General features: G+C 39.7%; 1 protein-coding gene across 2 annotated transcripts in view; it reads right to left on the bottom strand.

Annotated features, from left to right (window-relative positions):
• Nucleotides 1-23905, bottom strand: part of MCTP2 (multiple C2 and transmembrane domain containing 2) — a 188419-nt gene that overhangs the window by 20184 nt on the left and 144330 nt on the right. For both annotated transcript variants that reach the window (XM_038746270.1, XM_038746271.1), the window contains 3 exons: nucleotides 19281-19403; nucleotides 15402-15446; nucleotides 612-721 (listed from right to left, as the gene is read on the bottom strand). In XM_038746270.1, coding sequence (XP_038602198.1) covers nucleotides 612-721; nucleotides 15402-15446; nucleotides 19281-19403 — 278 coding nt within the window. The remainder of the gene's footprint in view (nucleotides 1-611; nucleotides 722-15401; nucleotides 15447-19280; nucleotides 19404-23905) is intronic.

Genomic DNA, 23905 nt, shown 5'->3' on the forward strand with positions numbered 1-23905 from the left:
GTAACTCTAACCGTTATCAGTTTAATATATTAACTAAAATGAGGGATATTAAGATACTTGTTTAATGAGTAAACATGGTATTGATGACTTTTGATGGGAACAGAGCCTGGTTTTTGTGATGATCCAATAAAAGAAATGAATTGAATATACATTTTAGCAGGAAATCATTTTAACAGAATAATAAATAGAAGTGCTGGTAATGGATAAAATGTTACAAATAATTTATACCTTAATTTTGGCTTTAATATAAAGTAGCTTTGGGGAGGTTCACATTTTCTTCTGTCAGTGTATGACAGGTGCTCACATTACAAAAAGAGGTATACAACAATATAACTGAAGCAAATTTGCATGTGTACTGAATCCTTCAATCTAGAACATTCATGGTTTGAGCAGCCTTATCTCCTACATAACTTTAAAACAATCAGAGATTATTCACGCACACTACCTTCAACCTATGAGACTTTCAAAGCCTAAAATATTTTACACAAAAATACTTTTGCCTGTTATTCAGATGGTTCATTTTCTCTTATAATATAATCTTGTTAACTCAAGTGTTTTCCCTTCGGATTATCCTAGTATTTCAAAGCTCCACAAGACTATTCAAAACTTACTTTTTAATTCTCTCTCCAAAGGATGCAATTTCCTCTAAGATATTTTGCACTGTAGTAATAATGTCTTGGACCATGTAGAGTCTTTCAATTAGCCCCTTTTTCTCAGATTCCTGAAAAGAAAAAAAAATCACTCTACTTTGTTTAATTTTAGTGGACTCTTTATAGAATTGTTCACAAAGATACTCTCCCCCTTTCAAAGCCTTACTGAATGCACATCTCCTCCAAGAGTCCTTCCCAAAGCCCTCCTTCCGTCTTCTCCTACTCCCTTCTGAATCACCTTGACTTGCTCCCTTTAGTCATCTCCCCTCCCATCCCCACAGCGCTTTTGTACATATTTGTAATTTATTTATTTATATTAATGTCTGCTTCCCCCTCTAGGCTGTAAGCTCACTGTGGTCAAGGAGTGTGTTCGTTTATTGTTACACTGTACTCTCCCAAGCATTTAGTACAGTGCTCTGCACACAGTAAGTGCTTAGTAAATACAACTGAATGACTTTCATATTTCCCATTATTATATCATCTACTGTTCTCTTTATTAAGCTTAAACCTCTCCATCCATTCTGGATTATCGATTCTAAGTAACTACTATCTACAAAGTCATCAATGGATTTTGTATTTATAAGAGACATGGCGCTGCCCTCACAGAGCTTACTTTCCAGCATGTTTTCACTGGACCTTTTGCCTAGATGGCAATAATAGAATTAGGAGAGGTTCTTCCCTTAGCACTACTGCTTCTTAATGATGATGACAGCAGGCAGGAAATAGCACCGGTGAAGGTAGCTGAGCCACAGCTCTGGATGGTTTGCCTTCAGAAATGTCAGGGTGGAGAAGAGCCTCCAATCAAGCCCCATGACCTGGGCAACAGGGACATTAGTAATCCAATGGTCGGACTAGAAATTGCACCCTGCCAGTAATGGGAGAGATTAAACTGCCATCTTGGCTCCAGCTTCAGCCTTTTTGGGGCTCCAAGGGATGGGACAAGCTAAGAATGCTTAGCTGTGAGCCCCGTGTGAGACAGGGACTATGTCCAACCTAATTAACTTGTAGCTACCCTAGTACTTAAATACCATGAAAAAAAGACCATGGGGTCATAGGGGGAGTCATTAGCTTCACACCTGTGTGCCAAATCCATAGGCACAATCATTCCCTTCTCCCTCATAGATTCTGGACTTATGTTTGGAAGGCTTAAGGATGGTACTGGGAAATATGTTAAGGCTGGTAAAAAGATTGGCAGGCTTGGAAGACTAATGCAAGCCTTCTTCAGATATACCACCTAAGAGTGCTAAGGCTCATTAGTTCTACAGAGGCATTGTTTTGGCCACTCTTTGGAAAATCGGAGTTTATAAAACTCTTCCAGGACAAGTCTGCACTTGCTGCCCCAAGGCTCGCTGCCCTCATCTGGCAGCTGTATCTACATCATGCTGGCTTTATTTACACATTTCAGATTGAACTAGAAAATGTGGTGATAACACAGTTTAACAAACACAACATTACATCTGCTGCAGCAACTAGGCTTCTTAGAAAAGTAACACTGATTCATTCTGAAAGACATAATAACTATCACACATGTTTTCTTTCTAACAGCACCAAAAATCTATCAAGCACTTTCAGTTGAGAATATCTAATATTCACAGGAAAGAATAAAGGCTGTTAAAAAATTGACAAGACTAAATATGGATTAACAAGCAACATGAAGTAAATAATAGTGTTTCAAAGTGCATGCATTCCTATATTTTTAAAAAGAACATAAGACATTGTCATCCCTTACTCATTTTTGCTGAGTCTTTTTCATACATACATATATGCATGCACACACACACACACACACACACACACACACACACACATGCATCCTAAGGAAGTAGTCTACTATGTGTTATATCATACCTCACCAAATGTTACAAGACATGAAATGGTGAATTTAAAAATCAAGAACTCAGATTTACTGCCATGCATCACCCTGATCACTTTACTATAGGAAAAGAACTGGTGTTCTCAGTGAATTTGATAAACTAGTTATGGCTCCCTCCTCCCCAGTTCCTATGCAAAGAACCTACTAGATCCTAGTTCTTTTTAATAGATTTTGTTGCTCTGATGACCTCAAGTGAGTAATGCACTAAATGATGGGAAAAGTTTAAAACCATCATATTTAAGATATAATCCCTTCTACTTTTTACAATTTAAATATAACTGATTTTCTTGTTTTTACCAATAATTTTTATTCTAAAGCTTAGGAATCCAATCTTCAAGTTTTTTTCCCTTCTCAATTTTGAAATGATTACAGCCCTGCAGGTGGAATAAACTAGTCTTGAGCCTCCAGGCGAAAATTAACACCAAAATGAATTTACAACTGAGAATTAATTATACCATCAGTACGTTACTGTAAATCTTTCTTGAATTCCCTGATTTTAGAAAAGCCTTCATTACTCTATTAATTGTCTAAGCAAAAACAGAGACATATCACCCGAGATTAACTATGTGAGGAAAAATAAATTTTCTATGTTTAAATATTAAGTAGTTTTTGTCAAATGAAGTATATCAATTTGGATGGGCTACATGATGGATACAAAACTCATTCCCAAGTTCTATGTTAAGTGTACTTTTGTTAGTACCCACAGGACTAAGAATCAATATATGTAAATCTACTCTAAAACAAGAATACATTCTTGCAGGTTCACAGTGGTTGTGATGGAGTAAATCAAAAATACATAAATAAGTAAGCCCCAGGATATTAGAACTGAGTGCAAATGAACAGTTGAAGAATTACCAAAGATACTTAGCAGGGCATAGATTTTGAAGGGATATTTGGTTAGGATGAAAAAAAACCCCAGCATTTGTAATAATGAACAGACCATAATACACCAGACATAACTGCTGAAATTTTTGTTAGGGATTCCCTGATGAATGCATCAGGAATTAGCTTTGGATTTTCCTATTACAACACTGTATATATTTCTGTCAACTCACTGTGAATGTTATTAGGACAGGAGAAAATGAAAAATAAATGACTGGGACCATTTCTAAAAGAGCACTTTCTCATTAAGTAGTATTCAGTGTTTGGGAAACAAGCACACTGAGAATTTAGACTTTGATAGCAATTCTAAGTGATATTGTTCTAATTCTTGCAGATAATATGAGGCCCTCATACTACACAAGTAACTTTCACACAATTGGTATTCATCAACACTTTTTTCAAGCAGTACAAGGAATGAAGATGCTAAATGGAAAAATAATGACAATTCATGAATGAAAAGCGGGGAACATTTGAGAAAAAGAAGGAACTAAAAGTAATCTGTGGGTAGGTTTAAACTTTCATGGAAACCTTATATGCCTCAGATAACCCAGGACAATATTGTCCTCAACCTAAAAATAAAGGATGTTTTCCCAGTACTTCTTCAGAATTTTACGTATAAACAGAAGGGTCTTAATAAAAAAAGCAAGCATTTGAAAGTCTTTAGAATTGTTTGTTGTGGTTGTGAAAACATATTTCATTTAAGGGAAATGACCCAAAATCTTGACTGTTGAGGGATTATCCTTTCAGCTTTCACTCATCTCTGTTCAGTGGATTTCATTTAAAGGTTTCACTCTCAAACCTAATCCCACTAAAGTTAATAGTCCTAAAGCCCTTGGGGAGGAAAAAAGTGCTGTCTAACTTTCCCTCTGTGTGCTTTTACCGTTGGTTCATCTACCTGAAAATGGGACTCCTCCACACAAGTGCTGAAGCATTTTCTGAAGCTTTAAGACATGGACCATAAACTCCAACACAGTGAAAAGGAAAGACAACCAAATACGTTATTTTTCCAATAGTGACCAAAAATTTGGGAAAATGGTGGAGGGATAACTCAGAGGTGGAGAGCTAGTCTAAAGGAGTCTTTCTAAAAAATTCTGGTCAATCAGAAATTAGATTTATAGGGTTCCTGCAAAAGTGGATTGTTATTCTCTTAAAGGCTGATGGAGGGTATTCCAAGGTGATCTGGCCATACAGTTTCTAACTTAAAAATCTTCCTACCTGAAATCATTTATTTTTAATGATTTCTGCTAATTACACATTCAATCTGTCACTAAATCCTATATGTTCAACCTTCACAAGATCACTAAAACCTGCCCTTTCCTCTCCATCCAAACTGCTACCACACTAATCCAAGCACTTATCCTATCCTGCCTTGATTATTGTTATCAGCCTCCTTGATGACTTCGATGCCTTCTCTCTCTCTCCACTCCAGGCCATACTTCATTCTGCTTCCTGGATCATGGATATATACATATGTGCAGAATGGTCAGAATCTCTTGGCCCCAGCGGGCACTCTTCCACTTCAAGAACTTTTGTTGCTGTTGAGCTGTGGACCAGAGTTTAGTGAGGGGAGGGAGAATAACATTTACGGAATGCCATATAATAATAATAATAATAATAATAATAATGGCATTTATTAAGCGCTTACTATGTGCAAGCACTGTTCTAAGCACTGGGGAGGCGACAAAATGATGAGGTTGTCCCATGGTGGGCTCACAGTCTTCATCCCCATTTTACAGATGAGGGAACTGAGGCACAGAGAAATTAACTGACTTAGTCACACAGCTGACAGTTGGTGGAGCCAGCGTTTGAACCCATGACCTCTGACTCCAAAGCCTGTGCTCTTTCCACTGAGCCACACTGCTTCTCAATAACCTCCCCCCAACCCCCTGCCTTACCTCCTTCCCCTCCCCACAGCACCTATATATATATATATATATATATATATGTTTGTACGTATTTATTACTCTATTTGTACATATTCTATTTATTTTATTTTGTTAATTTGTTTTGTTTTGTTCTCTGTCTCCCCCTTCTATACTGTGAGCTCACTGCTGGGTAGGGACCGTCTCTATATGTTACCATCTTGTACTTCCCAAGCGCTTAGTACAGTGCTCTACACACAGTTAGCGCTCAATAAATACGATTGAATGAATAAATGAACCTGTTGTTGGGTAGGGACCATCTCTATATGTTGCCAACTTGTACTTCCCAAGCTCTTAGTACAGTGCTCTGCACACAGTAAGCGCTCAATAAATATGATTGAGTGAATGAATGAATGTGCTGTGGGTCTTGGGTAGGGTGAATAAAGAGTGCAAATCCAAATTGAAGGGTGACTCAGAAGGGAGAGGGAGTAGAGGAAATGAGGGCTTAGTTGGGGAAGACCTCATGGGGATGTGCTTTTAATAGGGCTTTGATGGTCTGTCAGCTGTGAAGGGTGAAAGAGTTCCAGGACAGAAACATTATGTGGGAGAGGGGCTTGCAGCGAGATAGAAAAGATCAGGGTACAGTGAGAAGGTTGGACAGGGAATCTACTATGTTATACTGTACTCTCCCAAACGCTTAGTACAGTGCTTTGCACAGATTAAGAACTGAATAAATATGATTGATTGCACCAGTGGTATTACTGTTACGTACTGTTTTTGAACTGCTAATTGCTATTTGTTCTGCAATAAAATCCACAGATTCCTTATCACCAGAAAATTTCATGAATACCCTACAATTCATGGCAGTCTGTCTGGCTGATTAAATACTTCCTTTTTTCCTTTTTGGAAAACTGGTCATAGTCGACCTCTTCTGAAAGAGATAAATGGGAAAAAAAGTCGACTGTTGCCACCTTTCCACAGTCATTTGCCCTCAGCTTGCCTTTCTTGCCTATCAAGGATGGGGCTATTTTACGGATTCCACCATTTCTACGGTTCTCTGAACAGGTATAATTTTAGTCTATTCATTTCTTGATATCCATGTCCTTCAGGTGCACAGATTTGGCTGGTTCATGTGCCTGCACAACTGCTTTTTGAAGAAGATAGCTTTGCCCTTTGGCCCTTTTTTCCCCTCAGATCAGATTCTTACCATTAGTGATCTAAGGCTGTTAAATTTTCATTCCCTAAAATTAATTTTTTAACACACTGTGTTTTCTCTATTAAACTATGGTGATATTTTCCAACAAGATATGTTCAAAGCTCCTCATATGCCTTAAAAACAAATTTTGATTTTCTCATCAGAAACCTGTCTGATGATTTTTAGCCCATTAAATTGTTTTCCCAGCATATATCTTGGTAGTTAAGGCCAAATCATGATTAAAGGCAACTATATTTCTTGGTACAATGCATTAACCGATTTGATTTCAAAGTAGGGCTTTAAAATTCCAGTACAACCTCTTCCGTAAAATTTCCAGTCAGTCTCTATTGGTAATGAAGTGAAAATCTTGCTTTGAAAATTTATGAGTATGGGAGGGTTTTTTTTTTAAGGAAGTTGATGTCGCAATGAAATGCCTACAGGAAATGGAGAAAGCAATGCTCTCTCATTCACAACATGAATAAATTGATAATTAAGGATTGGCTAGAATCCATTTTACTATTAAAGTCTTGATAGTAACATGCCATGGTAGAAATGCTAGCAATTAAATCAATTTAGAGCTAAAATCATATTAAATCAAATTAAAAGGAGCTAAATCAAAATGACCATTTATTTTATTACTTTGAAAATTATCCATAAGCATGGCTTCCATAATATGCAATAGAGAAGTGTTTGGGTGAAGAGAGGAAAGAAAGAAAATTATTAAACTACCCAAGAATTAATCTTGAGAAGTTTTTTCTGAGAAATTTCCCGTTAAAAGGCAACTCTTTACTCCCTTGAAAAAGTTTTACATATAATGTGGCACCAAAAACAATCCTTTCCTAATAAAATTAACAACTGAATCTTGAACTTTCAAAAGGATAAAGTTGTCCTCCCAGGATAGTCACAGCTTTCCTGGTTGAGCATCACAGAACCTCTCTAAAATTGCAGATTACCAATGCTATCCAAACTATAATGAAGACTCAAAGAACTGTGGAAACACTTCACAGGTAGGGAAAGTTCCAGAGACAAAGGAACTCTTATCTCCCTTGAAGAAAGCTAGAGCTATGCAAACTGACAGGACTTGCCCTTCGATAATCAGTTTAAACCATCAAGATACCAACTGTGCATTTTTAATTTTGGTTATGAAGATTATGACAAATTGTAAGGAAAGCAGAAAAACATGCAAAAAAAAAAAAGAAGCATTTTCATTCCAGGTCAAGAAGGTTCAGGTGAGATTGGGGTGCAGGAGACCTTTGTGTTACGTGTGATATATGTGTCCAAAGTCCACCAATCAGCAAGAAGCAGCTTCTACCTAATAGCATTAGGAATCTCCTTACATCATTTTCTCCATGCCCTTATGATTTCTAGTTTTCACTGATATTAACAGCATACAGTGAAATATCCTATGGGGTTGTTGAGCTGGAAAAAGAGAAGCACTAATACAATTATTTATACCTTTTGGAATGATAAACAAGATATTATTGTCTTGAATGACCTTTCCTAAGTAAGGGGTACAGAGCGTTACACAATAGACTCTTGGTTCATGTTTCAATTACTGACCTTTACTGTGTAGAAAATTAATGCAATTTTCATTATAATTCATCCATACAAATAAGGGGCATACTGAAGATTTCTCTGTGCTAAATCTAACACAGATAGAAAATGTCAGCTGCTTACCACTGGATGAACCTGGGTGTTATTTGTTCTCCTGGGCTCTACTCAGTGCACTGGTGAAAAAGCAATGTTTCACCGGAATTAACTGATATTTGAGAATTTTCAAAATTGGACTAGCTTTTAAGAACTTGTTCCAAAGAAATCTCTAAAGATACTAGCTTACCAAAGAAATCTTAGAATAAAACTGCAGTGAAAAATAAAAGGAAGTAGGTGTTCTGAAGTAAATTCTGGAAAATAGTACAGGTTACATCCAGGTATCTTTTGGGGCCAAGAAGGAAAAAGTGCTTTAGTGATGTCACTTCACAACAATCCCTGTTCCAAACAGTAACAATCTGACAAATCCCAGCATTGACAAACTGTAGTCTGGACTGTACATCCAAGACAGCAAGAATCTAAGAATGCATTCATCTCCTGAGGCGATTGTACCAAGGGACTAAGTACGCTTTTATCTTCCAAAGTCTTCCACGATGGTATTTGGGGGTCGGGGAGTGTGGGGAGGAGGAAGGCAATTAAGACTTGTCATTTTCAAGATTGATAGCTTAGGTGGAAGTGAGTTATTCTGCTCTTCTGCTTTTGAACTAAACGTCTGTGCATTTCTAATTTGTAAACAGTTCATCTCTCAGAGGGTGTGTTACAATTCCCAGAAGCATGGTCTGTTATGTCTAACATGCAACAGAATCCAGAACAGCTTCAAGTGCAAGTACTTCGATGCAACACGTTAATGATTGGAAACAGAAACAGTGACCTTGTATGCCATATTACCAACAGATTTCAGTTTCAGAAATTGCTATACTGGGAGAAAAAAAACACATAAGGACTATACTTTCTATTATATACTTTTTGTCATGAGAAAATTTAAAGTGGTGTTATTTTTTTTCTTCAATCTCTTTCACAGAGAAAAAAAGAGGGAGAGAAGACTTCAACATGATCTAATATCCTCAAAGAACACGGATTTAATTGCTATTAATGTTTGGGAATGGACCTTAAAGTTAGCTGTTTTGGGGGTGGGAACTGAAGGAAGTGAAGATTTTTTAGACACATTCATGAATGGCATAAAAGCAACTTGAATCGACATCATGGCTGACAGTATTTCATGTCTCCCACTCAGAAGCAGATTCAGGCAGAAATAGCAATGTGCCAGATTATGTGTTTTATATTAAGAATGTATACTGATATTTATTTATATTTATGTATATTTATATTGAGAATGTACATATATATACAAATACATAAATTATGATGGTAGAGTGCAACAGGGGTACAAACATTCTTTAACTACTGAACCAGGTATTTTGGGAATTCTATGTTCCTTGACATTATAGGAATCCTGGGCCAAGGCAGTAAATAGTGCCTTAAAGTCTAGAGCAAGAGACATGGGTCCTGTTTAGATCAGCCCCTTAAGATGTTTCACCCCAGGCCATTTGTTGTCCTGTCCCTCTGCTAATCTTGAACCTCAAACTGGCAACCTAGGATCATCTCCACGAATGCTTCCCATGCCCTTGGGCATAAATTGTTAAACACTGCTGATGGAAATTCAGAAATCTCATCCATCTCACTTAATCTCACCTGCTTTAACTCTGCCCTCTACTCCACAGAGCAACAATATTTCTCCATCCTTATTGAGTCTCATGCCCATTACCTATGCCAGCTACTCCAGATGTTTACACTCTTCTTTAAATTTCATCTCCCCCACTCCCCCAAATCCCTTGCCCCTAATGAATTTGCCACAAATTTTATCGATGAAACTGAACCCATAAGGTGTGAGCTCCCTAAAATGTCTTATGCTCCACTCCAATGCCCCATTCATCCTCCTGCCTCTTCCATTTTTCCTAGTAGTATCTCAAGAGTCAATTTCCCATCTCTTTTCAAACTCTACCCCTTCTACCTGCATCTCTGATCCCATCCTTTTACTCCTTATCAAAACATTTTCCCCCACCTTTCTTCCCTCCCTGATCACCATCTTCAACTGCTTTTTCAATGACTTCTTCCCCACTGCTTTCAAACATGTTCATGTATTCCCTATCCTAAAAAAATAACCCCCAAACCCCTCCCTTTACCTCATAGTTCCCTCCAGTTGTCATTCAATCTCCCTCTTACCAGTCCTCTCCAAATTTCTCAGGTGACTTGTCTATACCCACAGCCTACACCTTCTCTCCTCCAATTCTCTCAATAACTCCCTTGACTATGACTTCCAACCCTTCACTCAACTGACACTGCCCTCTCAATGGTAACCAATTATTCACCTTGACCTCTCAGCTGCCTTCAACACTCTGGACTACCTGCTTCTCCTGGAAATATTCTCTGGACCACCTTCTTCTCCTTGAAATATTATGTAACCTTAACTTCACTGGACTGTCCTTTCCTGGTTTTCCCTCTATCTCTTTGGCCACTTCCTTTCAGACTCCCCCTTTGCCTCCCACTCTCTAACTGTGGGAGACCCTCAAGGCTCAGTTCTGGGTCCCCTGCTAGTCTCCGTCTACGCCCATTCTCTTGAAGATCTCATTCACTCCCACGGCTTCCATCTCTACACAGATTATTCCTTTGCACTTGGATCTAGGACCTTTGAGCATTTGGTATTCTCCCCACCCTTAACCCCCAGCACTTCTGTACATATCTATAAATTATGTTATTTATTTATATTAATGTCAGTACCCCCCAACTGACTGTAAGCTTTTTGTGAGCAGGGAATGTACCTACAAATTCAGTTGTATTGTAGTTTCCCCAGTGCTTAGTACAGTGATATGCACACAGTAAGTACTCAATGAATACCGTTTATTGATTCCAAATCTAATTCTCCAGCCTGACCTCTCTCATTTGAAGTTTCACATTTTCTTCTCCCTTCAGGACATCTTTACTTAGATGTCCTGTAGATATCTCACACTTAAAATCTCCAAATCTGAACTCCTTAACTTTCCAGCCCCTCCAAACCATCATTGTAAACACACCACTAGTAACCCTGTCTCACAAGCCTGTAACTTTGGCACTACCCCTTGACTCATCTCTCTCATTCAACTAACACATTCAATCTCTAACCAAATCCTCTCCATCCAAACTGTTACTAGGCTGATTCTAAGCACTTACATCCCACCTTTACTATTGCATCAGCCACCTCATTAACCTCCTGGCCTCCTGTCTTTCCTACCTAACTCTCTACCTGGATTTTTTTCTTAAAAAAAAAAACCAGTCCACATTTCTCCACTCCTCAAGAACCTCCAGTGGTTGCCCTTACACCTCTATATCAAACAAAAACTCCTTACTATCAGCTTTAAAGCACTCAAACAACTCTCCCCCTCCTACTTTCATATACAGCACACTACCACTCTCCCCACCAAAGACTTACTAAAATCATGTCTCCTCCGAGAGGCCTTCCCCAATTCAGCCCTCTTTTCCCAACTCCCTTTCCCTTCTGCATCACCTATGCTCATAGATCTGTACCCTTTAAGCACTTGATATTAACCCCCTCACTCAAACCCATAACACTTATGTACATATCCATAGTTTATTTTAATGATGGTCTCCTCTCTACACTGTAAGCTCCTTGTGCGCAAGGAATGTATTTTCCAACTCTGTTCTGACCTACTCTCAAGCACTTATAAGAGCTCTGTAAGAGCTCAAAATAACACACTGATTCTTTAAGAACCTCTCTCTACCTCCCAAGCTCACTGAGGCTCTTCCTGATCAAAATAGTGCAGGGCTGAGCCAGGCAATTCCAAGGTTCTCCTGAATGGAGGGGGATCTCTAATGTGGGGGAATATTTCTGAGGTAGAGTTTGAAACTGGCCTCAAATTGTGCCAAAGTGAAGGGATATATGTTAACAGATTTGATGGCTGAAAGGGAGTTTTGCCCTAGAGTTACTATCTAACATTTGTGTAATCATTACAATGTCATGATTATTTTATTTTGGTCCCGAAGTGTGAAGTGTCAAGTGATGCCTGAGATGCAAAAGGAAAATCATGTGAACATAGTTTCACAACACAGCCCCATACTCAGAGTAAAATAAGTGAATTATTCCTTTCCGTGCTCAGCATCAATTGCTAAACAGGGTGTGACAAACTCCACATCCAGTATTGTTTTGTTTTTAATGGTCAGAAAAGAACCAAATAAAATTGGTATATCTAACTACATTGAGACAAGGAGGTAAAGTGAAAACAGATTCAGTATATGAGAAAACAGTAACAGTAATAATAATAATGATAATATTAATAATAATAATAGTTTTTATTACTCTCTAACTATGTGTCAAGCACTGTACTAAACTCTGGGGGAGATAAAGGATAATTAGGCCGGACACAGTCCCTGTTCTTCATGGGGCTCACAGTTTAAGTTGGAGGAAGAATAGGTATTGATGCCCCATTTTACACGAGGAAAGTGAAGCAAAGAGAAGTTAAGTGACTTATCCAAGGTCATTCAGCAGGTAAGTGGTAGGGCCATGATTAGAATCCAGGTCCTTTGACTAACAAGCCCATGCTCTTTCCACTAGGTCATGTTGCTTTCAGTCAATAAGACTAAAACTATGAATCCCACATTGGCCTTTTCAGCCTTGGGCAGGGATCATGGGTATTAACTCTCCCAAACTCTCCCAAGTAGTACTATGCTCAGCTCATAGTAAGCCCACCACTGATTGATATTTATATGTTTGTCATAGCATAAAATGTCATGCTAGGCAAGGTCTAGACATCACTTAGATCAAAATGAACTTCCACACTGCTCATCTTTGTAAATTGGCACCCAGAGTGCCCCTCCCTCTCTAGTCACTGATGATCTGCCAACTACTATATTGGCAAAATCAAAGCCACCAGGCATGACCTATGAAGAGCTTTCCTTTCATCTACCCAGTTTCCTCCCACCCACTTCCACTCTCTCATCCTTGATCTTCTCTCAAGATATCTCCTAATTGCTTTCAAAATCTACTCCCCCTACCGGTGTTTCTGAATCCATCCTTTCTCACCTTCTAAAGACACTTTTTATGGCATTTGTTAAGGGCTTACTATATACTATATATATACTATATACTATACTACATATTATATATACTATATACTACTATATACTATATATACTATACTATATATATATACACTATATTCCTCCTTCTAGACTGTGAGCTCACTGTTGGGTAGGGACCGTCTCTATATGTTGCCAACTTGTACTTCCCAAGCACTTAGTACAGTGCTCTGCACACAGTAAGCGCTCAATAAATACGACTGAATGAATGAATGAATGAATATACCAGGCACTGTACCAAGTGCTGGGGTTGATACAAGCTAATTAGGTTGGACACAGTCCATATCCCACGTAGGTCTCACAGTCTTAACCTCCATTTTACAGATGAGGGACCCAAGGCATAGAAGTTAAGTGATTTGCTCAAGGTCATACAGCAGACAAGTGGTGCAGCTGGAATTAGAATCCAGGTCCTTCTGACTCCTAGGCTTATACTCTATCCATTAGCCTCCTGCCTGCACTCACTCTTCTTCCCCCAATGATCGCAATCTTCAATGGCTCATTGATGGCTACTCCCCTTCTGCTTTCAAACATGCCCACTGCTCCCCTATTTTAAATAAAATTTATCCACTCCCACTGCATGATGCAGCTATTAATGAATGCCCTTTCCTCCCATTCCTGTCCACATTTCTCAAACAGGTCACTTCCATTTCTTCTCCAACTCCCTTACTGATCTAAAATCTGGTTTCTGCCCACTTCTCTACATGACTTCTGCTCTCTTCAAGGTCAAAATAGATTTTTATTTTGTCCAATTGAAGGGACTTTACCTAATCCTCCTTGACCGCTCAGATATCTCTAACACTGTGACTCACTCCCAGGATACACTACCTAACCTTGATTTACTGACACAGTTGTCTCCTGCTTCTCCTGTTACCTCTATGATAGTCTCATCAGTCTCTTTTGCGGGCTCTTCTTCTGTCTCTTGTACCTATCTGTGAATTCACCTTCATCTTTAGTTATGGCCCTCTTCTTTTCTTCCTCTACACTCACTTCCTAGGTGGGCTCAGCTGCTCCCTTGTCTTTAACTATCACCCTAGGTGGATGGATCCCAAGTTACCTTGGTAATCAGACCTCCCCCTGTCAGGGTCACACCTGAACAGTTTCCAATAATCTACCAGTCTTGACTATGGGAGGGAGAGTCAAGCAGAGGCATATCCATTCCATTCCTAGCTTGGGCAGTGGCTAGAGAGTGGCTAGATTGGAAGGCAATCTGCTACAAGTCAAAACTCACCTGTGCTGGGCCGCAGCAGCATGGGAGAGAATTGAGGGTGGAGACTCAAGTTTACTGCGTGGAAGGAGGTAATGTTAAACCACTTCTGTATTTTTACCAAGAAAACTCTATGGATACACTACCAGAATGATTGCAGATGTAGGTGGCTCATTCTGGGAGAGAAGTGTCCATGGCGTCACTATGGGTCGCAGACGACTCGACAGAATAAGACAAGACAATCTGCCCTCACTCCTTTACTGCAATCTCAGACTTCTTTCTGCCTTTAGGGCATCTTTAAATGAACATCCTGCTGGCAACTCAAGCTTAACATTTGTAAAGCTGAACAAGTCATCTTCCCTCCCAAATTATCTTCTCCAACTACCTTTCTCATCACGACCATGCTCCCCATCCCTGAAGCCCAAAACCTCAGCTTTACCTTGACTCTTCCATTCCTTAAATTTCCAGATTCAGCCACCAAATCCCATCATTTTCTCTGCAAAATCCTCCCAGGATCCACTGCACCTTCTCAATTCAGACAGCCACCACATGTATGCCAGATGGCAAGCTCCTTGATGGGAGGGATCATTTATCCTAATTATAGTATACACTCCCAAGGATTGAGTAAGTGCTCAATAAATACTATGGATTGCTTGAGCCATAACTGAACAGCTTGTTTTATCATTAACTTGGTCTGCTGCTACTGCCCCTTCCCTGCTATGCAATTTCTTACAGACCACAACTCATGACATGGGTTGGGGTGGAACTGGATGGGGGAGATGGTCTCTGATGCCATCCTTCCCACAGACAGTCTAGTAACCCCAGCTTTGGAGTCCCAAGAGGTTTGGCTGTAATCTAACATACCTGGCAAATGGTGGGTTCAGTTGCGGGAGGAGCCGATCCAGAGGAATGAGAAGCAGAGGAAAAATACAATTTTTTTTTCATTTTAGGGCCCCAGCTTAATTTCTCCCAATACTATACATAAACATGAGAATAATACCCTAAAGGCTGGAGTTTATTTATCTCTGAGTTCAGTTTCATCGTTATCCAGTCTCACCTTATCATCTTCTTCATCATCATCATCTTCCAGATCTGTGCTTTCCTAAAAGAAAAATCCACCCTGTGTCAATACTGTAATTTTAGTGACAACTAATCAGTCAAATTATTAATTTAAAAACCTTTCCATTGCATTCTATGGAAGTACTTGTGGTTTTTTCCTTCCATATTGTAAGCCAGTCATTTAAAAGCACACATTTTGGCCAACTGAAAATATGGTTTGAAGCTCAAAACCATATTTACAGATAGCTAAAATGTGTGCCAAGGCAATAAACAATTTCTTGTACACAGTGTCTTTAGAAATGTTGAGTCCAGCTAAAGTTTTAGGGCCATGCCCAGGAGTTTGAAAGCAGTTGGAGTTTACATTCAAGGCCAACTTTTACTGTCTGTAATCAGCTTTGTTCTTAGGTTGACAAATGACCCAGTTCTTACGTTAAGGCTGAGAATTCCATATTCACTTTGTTCTAGGCTCATTGCTACAATGACTGCTCTTTCCCTTTAGGGCCATTACTGAAACATTAGACAGTTGAAAATGCATTAGTCTGACTATAATCAATCTCAAGAATCAGATACAGATTTCTATATGGTATTATTGCTTCATTTTGGTTTCTGTGGTAACTGGTGGGGAGGCGGGGGTGTGTGTGTGGGGGAGACAGAGAAACTTGGAGCACCTGGATTCCATTCAGGTGGTGCTCAACCAGCTGAGCCCATAATAGGGTCTTCCAGATTAGTTTCCCAACCTCGGTTATTTGCTGAGCAGATTTTAATCAAAATAGTAAATTGGTGACTGGACCTAATTCAAGCTGACCCAGGGACTTTCCTTTTCCACGATCCTAGGGAGTAGAGGTGAAATGCTGGGCTGGGAGTTAGAAAACTGGGTGTGTTTTTGTAACTGATCTACTATTTCAGAACGTTGGTTCATCAGTCTGAACAAGGGTTACCACTCCAATGACCCAAAAGGACTTCAAGTTCTTAGAGTGGACTTTGTTCCACCCCCAGTGCCTCTGGCCAGTGGACAGAGCTCAGCATTGTTTTCTGCCCAGAAAACTTGTCGTCATGGAATTTCATATGGGAGGGTTCTGTGCTGCTGCCCAACACCATTATAAATATTCACTGGACACTTGAATGGCACTCAGAGATTCCGAGAAAGAAGGGGAGTTGGGTCATAATTTCCTAAAGCAAAATGAGATCTTTAAATCACTGTGTATTCTTCATTAAGCACTAAATAAATATGATGGATCTTAAATTAAAGATCTGGTCAGGTTGGTAGAGCAATTCATCAATTCAACACAATTTTTAAGTTCTATATTTGTAATTATTTTATCTTAAAAATGTTTAGTAGTGTGCTACTCAGTTTTGGACTGCAAATTCACCTCCAAATAGAGATACTGGATCTCAGACCAGAACTACTTTAAGTTATGGCTCTCTCTTCAAAGTAATGATGATAGTGCCAATAAAACAGTTTAATAATAGTGATAATTATAAAGTTCTTGTTTGGGATCAGAGTACTGTGTTAAGCACTTGGGTAGATGAACAATAATAAAAACAGACATATTCCATGTCCAGGTGTGGGCTGATTTTAAATAGTTGATTTTTGAAACATTAAAAAAAAATCTCTCACAACCTAAAAGGGAGGGAAAGGCAGCTATCTGGAAGCAGCATGGAGTAGTGGCTAGAGCAAGGACCTGGGAGTCAGAAGGCTACGGATTCTAATCCCAGATCTGCCACATGTCTGCTGTGTGACCTTGGGCCAGTCATGTCACTTCTTTATGCCTCAGTTACCTCTTCTGTAAAATGGGGATTGAGACTGTGAGCCCCATGTGGGACAGAGACTGTGTCCAACCCAATTTGCTTGTATTCACCACAGGGCTTAGTTCAGTGCTTGCCACACAGTAAGTGCTTAACAAATACCATAATTATTATTATTAATTATTATTATTCCCATTTAACAGATGAGGAAACTGAGGGTCACAGAGATTAAATGATTAACCCCAGATTACACACTGCAGATCCATTGACAGAGCTGAAATTAGAACTAAGCCCTATGACAGTCATGTACATGTCCAGATATTCTGCTGCATCTCCTATTTGCAATTCATTGTACTGTCTGTCTCCACTACCACACTGTAAGCTGAGGGCAGGGATTGTATCTTCAAAGTCTATTGTATTGTACTCACCCAAGCACTTAGTACAGTGTTCTGCACACAATAAATTCTTGGTAAATATCAGTGATTGACTGACAGAACCCAGGTCTCCTGACTCCCAGTTCTATACTCCTTCCATTAGGCCACACTGCCTAGAAGCAGCAATGTTTTCCATTTATTTTGCACATTTTTTACCATTTTTATAAATCTGTAGCTCAATTTAAGAGTAGTGAACCACAAAAAAATTGTGCTTCCTGCCCATGACCTCCTAAATTATTTGTGCCATTGGAGGGAAACTGATCCTCCTCTATAACCCTGACCCTGTGCCAGAATTTCAGTATCAAACACAGCCTGGTTAGAGTCCCATTTCAGCCAAGACAAATATTGATTTTTGTAAGTAGTACTGAGCAGTTTTAGAAAATTGTACAAATGCCTTGGAAATGGTAATCTTCTGCCTATCCTGGTCAGCCTAGCTCAGACAAGCCCTAGTTGCTTTTGCTCACTAAAAATTCATATTTCTCTTCCATCCCTGGTTCAAGCCAAATTCCCATTAGATCCCAAGAGTTGTAGGGAAGTGCAGTCTGGATAACCCAAAGAGCCGGCCAATTTTCATCTCTCACTTCTACCTTGAGTTACTCAGGGTCATCCAGATGGAAAGAGGTGTCAGTTTAGTATTAATATTCTGTTGTCCTGGTTCTCAGCATAATATGGGTAGCACAGTTAAAGATATACATAATATAAAGATATAAATTACAGACATGATTGTGGGGAATGAGAGGGTGGAGAGAAGAGGGGCCGGGGGGAGGTTAGGACTACTATTTTGAAGTTTGTGAAGGAACTCTTCATTAAAACCCCAGGTTAGAGTCACTGATTGTGATTAACAGAAGGATCTGGCAGAATTGCAGTACTTACGGGTCAGTTGGTGTTTCCTGTAAAACAGGTTGGATATCATTTACTCATTTCAGATTGCATCAGACTGAAAATTGGTACATGGGCTCTTAGCCCAGAGGCAACATTTTTTTCTGTCCAAATCATATTTGAATCAGTTGGGCCAATTTTTAGCTATAGATATTGGGAAATGAGTGTTTGTGGGGGGTTAGTTGTAGTCTGAATGGAAAAAGTTTCTACTAGTGAAAAAAGTGTAAGTGTGAATTGCTTCTTCATGAGTTTTTTTTGTGTGTATTATGTGAATTTATATTTCAAACTGATATACCCGGGAAAGTGCTTTGGTGCTACTCAAATCCTGGCCACATTGAGGGCAATATTTTGGTACTGTTCATGGACTGGATCCTGGGATATATTAAGGAAGATAAAGACCATAGTAAATTGGCAAAAATGACACTGCCTCCATTAGCAGCAAGGAAAAAGTAGAAAAATATTTGGCAAGAGGATTGGAAACTCTTTAATTTCTTTTCCCTTGGTGTAAATTATCCTCATTGGTCCCATGGAGAAATTCTCTCTTTTACTGATGCCTCAAACCAAACACAGATCACATCATTGGTTTATTTCATTTCTGGGCACTTGGCTTTAATAAGGTAGGCTTCAGATCAAGGACAATTTGAAAACTGGTCAAGTAGCAAACATTCTGCTTTTCCCAACAAGTGGATGTAATTACATCAAAACTAGTCCGATAAGCTTTTCAATTTTTTGCAAAGAAAAAGACAGTCTTAATCCAGAGGACTAGAAACAGATGCTCCTTTACCTCTATGTATGTTTGGATTTTAAGTCTTGCTTACCTGCCTGTCCTGGATGTTGCACACTTTCGCTTTAGTGGGTCTGGTGAAGTTGTAAATGAAGAGCAACAATAAACCCAGTGGGATCATATACAGGTCAAAATTCCACACTGTGATTAGAAACACCTGAGAACAAAGAAACTATTTATGTGAAAGAAAAGTGGGAGAGAGAGATAGGGATAGAATATAAAGGCATATCCTTCAATTCCCATAACCTTTTAGGACCCTCATCCGGGACACAAATCTGTCTTAAAAAAAAGTTCTATATTGAGAAGCTTTATTAAAACAAGGAAAAGGAAGCAGCCGGGTATTATTATTATTATTTTTTTTGGAACTAAAAGGAAACAAACTGGCAATGTGTAGAAAGTTTACCCAGGCAGAAATATTTTCAGGAGCAGCCCACTGTGAATTCACATTCACTGAATCTGCTTTGCTCGCCTTATAACTAGGAGAAATTCCAGTGTGGTGATTTGGGAAATGGAGCTGAACCTTAAGCTCCTCTGTTATTATTGAATGGCCTGTGCTGATGCTACCCCAACAATAAATCCCTTCCCCATAGAATAAATCCAGGAGAGGGGAGGGCTTGTAAGGGATTGACTTTTCTGAACACCTGACTTGAGGCAGGATAATACCTTAAGCCATTCATGGCAGAGACCGTCTAGCTTTTTGTTTTGTTTTGTTTTTAATACTAATGATCTCAAGAGATGGAGACTAAGCTCACAAGTCAAGAAGTTTCTGCTTGCTCCAACTGAACTTTCTCAAGCTCTTTTCTAACCCCATCACTTTTTGTTCCTTCTTCTACAGGAATGCAAAGGAATCAACAAATCAACTATATTTACTGAGTGCCTACTGTATGCAGGGCATTGTACTTAGCCCACATGACAGTAAAATAGAGTTAGAATCCCTGTCCTCAAGGAGTAGACAACATAGCAAGGGATTCAGAAACAAATAATTTACAGAGAGGAGAAAAGAAAAATGGATAAGAAGGTGACTAATACATAAATACAGTAGATAAATCACTATATAAAAAAGTGCTGCAGGTATGGTAATTTTGCAAATGGCAGATGACTTTGGGAAAAGAAAAATTGATTGGGGAAGGGTTCCTGGAAGAGTTGCAACTTAGTGCTTTGAAGATTAGGGAGAGTGGTTGTATGACGGATTGAGAAGCAGAATAGCCTAGTGGAAAGAGGACAAATCTAGAAGTCAAGAGACCTGGATTTGAATTCATTCAACTAATAATAATAATAATAATAATAATAATAATAATAATAATAATAATGGTATTTGTTAAGTGCTTACTATGTGCAAAGCACTGTTCTAAGCACCGGGAGGATACAGGTGATCAGGCTGTCCCACAGGGGGCTCACAGTCTTAATCCCCATTTTACAGATGAGGGAACTGAGGCAAAGAGAAGTTAAGTGACTTGCCCAAAGTCACACAGCTGACAATTGGCGGAGCTGGGATTTGAGCCCCTGACCTCTGACTTCGAAGTCCATGCTCTTTCCACTGAGCCATGCTGCTTCTCTCAACTGTATTTATTGAGCACTTATTGTATGCAGACACTGTACTAAGTGCTTGGGAGAGTACAATACAACGATAAACAGTGATGTTCCATACCCACACCAAAGTTACATTAGAGGGATGGATACAGACACTAATATAAATAAATAACAGATAATATGCATAACTGCTGTGGGGCTGTGTGGGCAGTGAGAAAAAAGGGAGCAAGTCAGGGCAACAGAGAAGGGAGTAGGAGAAGAGAAAGGGGGGCTTAGTCAGGGAAGACACCTTGGAGGAGATGTGCCTTCAATAAGGCTTTGAAAGAGAGGAGAGTAATTGTCGGATTTGAGGAGGGAGGGCGTTCCAGGCCAGAGGCAGGATGTGGGTGAGAGCTATGGGACAGAAATGATGTCTGAGTGGATTTTACTGCATCTGCCCAGTATAACAATACACAAATATTGTTGTATTTGAAGGACAAGGGAATTTCAGGCAGTGGGAAGGGCCTGACCAAGGTATTGATGGTAGGAGAGATGAGAGAGGTTCAGTGAGAACGTTAATTTGAGAGAAGCACAGAATGTAAGGGGTGGGTGTATGAGGAAAAGAGAGTGGATCAGTAGATTTCAAAGAGTGTCAAAGTCAAGGACCAGGAGTTTCTACTTGAAGTAGAATGTAACAATTAACCATTTTTTGAGGTATGGGAAGATATTGAGCAAAATGAAGTAGAAAAATGATCTAGGCAGCAGAGTGAAGCATGGACTAGAGAATGGGAAGGACAGAAAGCAGGAAGACTAGTGAGAATGGTGAAGCAAAGGTCAGCCTGGATCAGAAAAGTGACCAAACCAGAGTGGTAACCACTTGGACAGAGAAGAAGGGGTAGATGCAGAAGATGGTGTGAGGAAAAGCCAACACAATTTTATGACAGACTGAATGCAACGTCAAAGAGAGGGAGGCAACAAGGATTTTTATTTATGTTATTCATTAAGCATTTACTATGTGCTGGGCACTGTAATAAGTGCTAAGTCCTCAAAAATCTCCAGTGGCTACCAATCAATCTGCGCATCAGGCAGAAACTCCTCACCCTGGGCTTCAAGGCTTTCCATCACCTCACCCCCTCCCACCTCACCTCCCTTTTCTCCTTCTACAGCCCACCCCGCACCCTCCGCTCCTCTGCTGCTAATCTCCTCACGGTACCTCGTTCTCGCCTGTCCCGCCATCAACTCCCGGCCCACGTCATCCCCCGGGCCTGGAATGCCCTCCCTCTGCCCATCCACCAAGCTAGCTTTCTTCCTTCCTTCAAGGCCCTACTGAGAGCTCACCTCCTCCAGGAGGCCTTCCCAGACTGAGCCCCTTCCTTCCTCTCCCCCTCGTCCCCCTCTCCATCCCCCCATCTTACCTCCTTCCCTTCCCCACAGCACCTATATGTATATATGTTTGTACATATTTATTACTCTATTTATTTATTTATTTTACTTGTACATATCTATTCTATTTATTTTATTTTGTTAATATGCTTGGTTTGTTCTCTGTCTCCCTCTTTTAGACTGTGAGCCCACTGTTGGGTAGGGACTGTCTCTGTGTTGCCAACTTGTACTTCCCAAGCGCTTAGTACAGTGCTCTGCACACAGTAAGCGCTCAATAAATACGATTGATGATGATGATGATGAAGACACAAGCTAATCAGGTTGGACCCAATCCATCTCCCACATGGGGCTCACAGTCTTAATTGCCATTTTACAAATGAGGTAACTGAGGCACAGAGAAGTTAAATGACTTGTCCAAGATCACACTGCAGACTCTTGACTTCTGATTCCCGAGCCCATGCTCAATCCACTAGTCCACTCTGATTCTTGTGCTAAATAATGATAATGATAATCTAAAGATTATAAAGTTGTGAGCTTCATAAAAGGGAAGGATGGTGGTGGTGTCATTTCTGATGGGAAAGTTAGATGGAGGAGAGGATATGGGAGAAAAGATGGAGAGGTTAGTTTTCTACATATTGAAGGTGAGGTGTCAAAGGGACAACCATATAAAGATGTTCTAGAGGTAAGAAGCAATACAATTTAGAGGCTGTGCCAGATAATAATAATAATAATAATGATGGCATTTATTAAGCGCTTACTATGTGCAAAGCAGTGTTCTAACCGCTGGGGAGGTTACAAAGTGATCCGGTTGTCCCACGGGGGGCTCACAGTCTTAATCCCCAGATGAGTTATATTTGGGAGTCATCTAGACAGAGTTGGTAGCTGAAAGCTTGATGAGCTATCCAAGGGAGTTGGGTATATATTTGCTATTCTATTTGTTTTGTTAATGATGTGCATATAGCTTTAATTCTAGTTGTTCTGATGATTTTGACACCTGTATACATGTTTTGTTTTGTAGTCTGTCTCCCCATTCTAGACTGTGAGCCCATTGTTGGGTAGGGACCATCTCTATATGTTGCCGACTTGTACTTCCCAAGTGCTTAGTACAGTGCTCTGCACACAGTAAGTGCTCAATAAATACGGCTGAATGAATGAATGAGTTTAAAGGGAGAAGAGAAGGCAAGATACCAGCAACACCACCTCAGGAGATGGTGTAAAAGGCAGAGTTAGAACCAGGGAAAAAGGCTGAGAAGCTGCCAGAGAAGTGGCCAGAGAGAAAAGAGAAGAATCAGGAAAGAGCTGAGTCAGTACAACAAAGGTCAGATAGTATTCCCAGGAGAAGGGAGTGGTTCACAATATCGAAGACTGTCAAGAGGTCATGGAGAATTAATATAGAGTCTGACAAATTTGGCAACTAGAAGGAGATTGGTGTCATTGCAGAGTGGGTTATCATTACAACGAAGGGGGAAACCAGATTGTATTTGGCCAAGAAGGAAATTGAGGGGTAGGAGGTGGAGGGTGAATACAACCCGTTCTATGAGTTTGGATAGGAATGAGAACAACATGGTGAGCATAACAATAACTTTCTTCAAGCATATGCAAGGTTAAGTCACCCCTTTAGTCTTCTTGTCCATAGATTAAATATAGGATTTTTTTGGTATTCCAACTTACTTTCTACTTTCCATTTTGAACACTCAAGTGGATGGGTTAGAAAAATCAGGATTTTTTTAAAATGAAGAAATGATAATAGCTAAATAGCTAAAAGCT

Source organism: Tachyglossus aculeatus, chromosome 5 (assembly GCF_015852505.1).
Source record: "Tachyglossus aculeatus isolate mTacAcu1 chromosome 5, mTacAcu1.pri, whole genome shotgun sequence".
In the NCBI taxonomy this organism is placed as follows: Eukaryota; Metazoa; Chordata; class Mammalia; order Monotremata; family Tachyglossidae; genus Tachyglossus; species Tachyglossus aculeatus.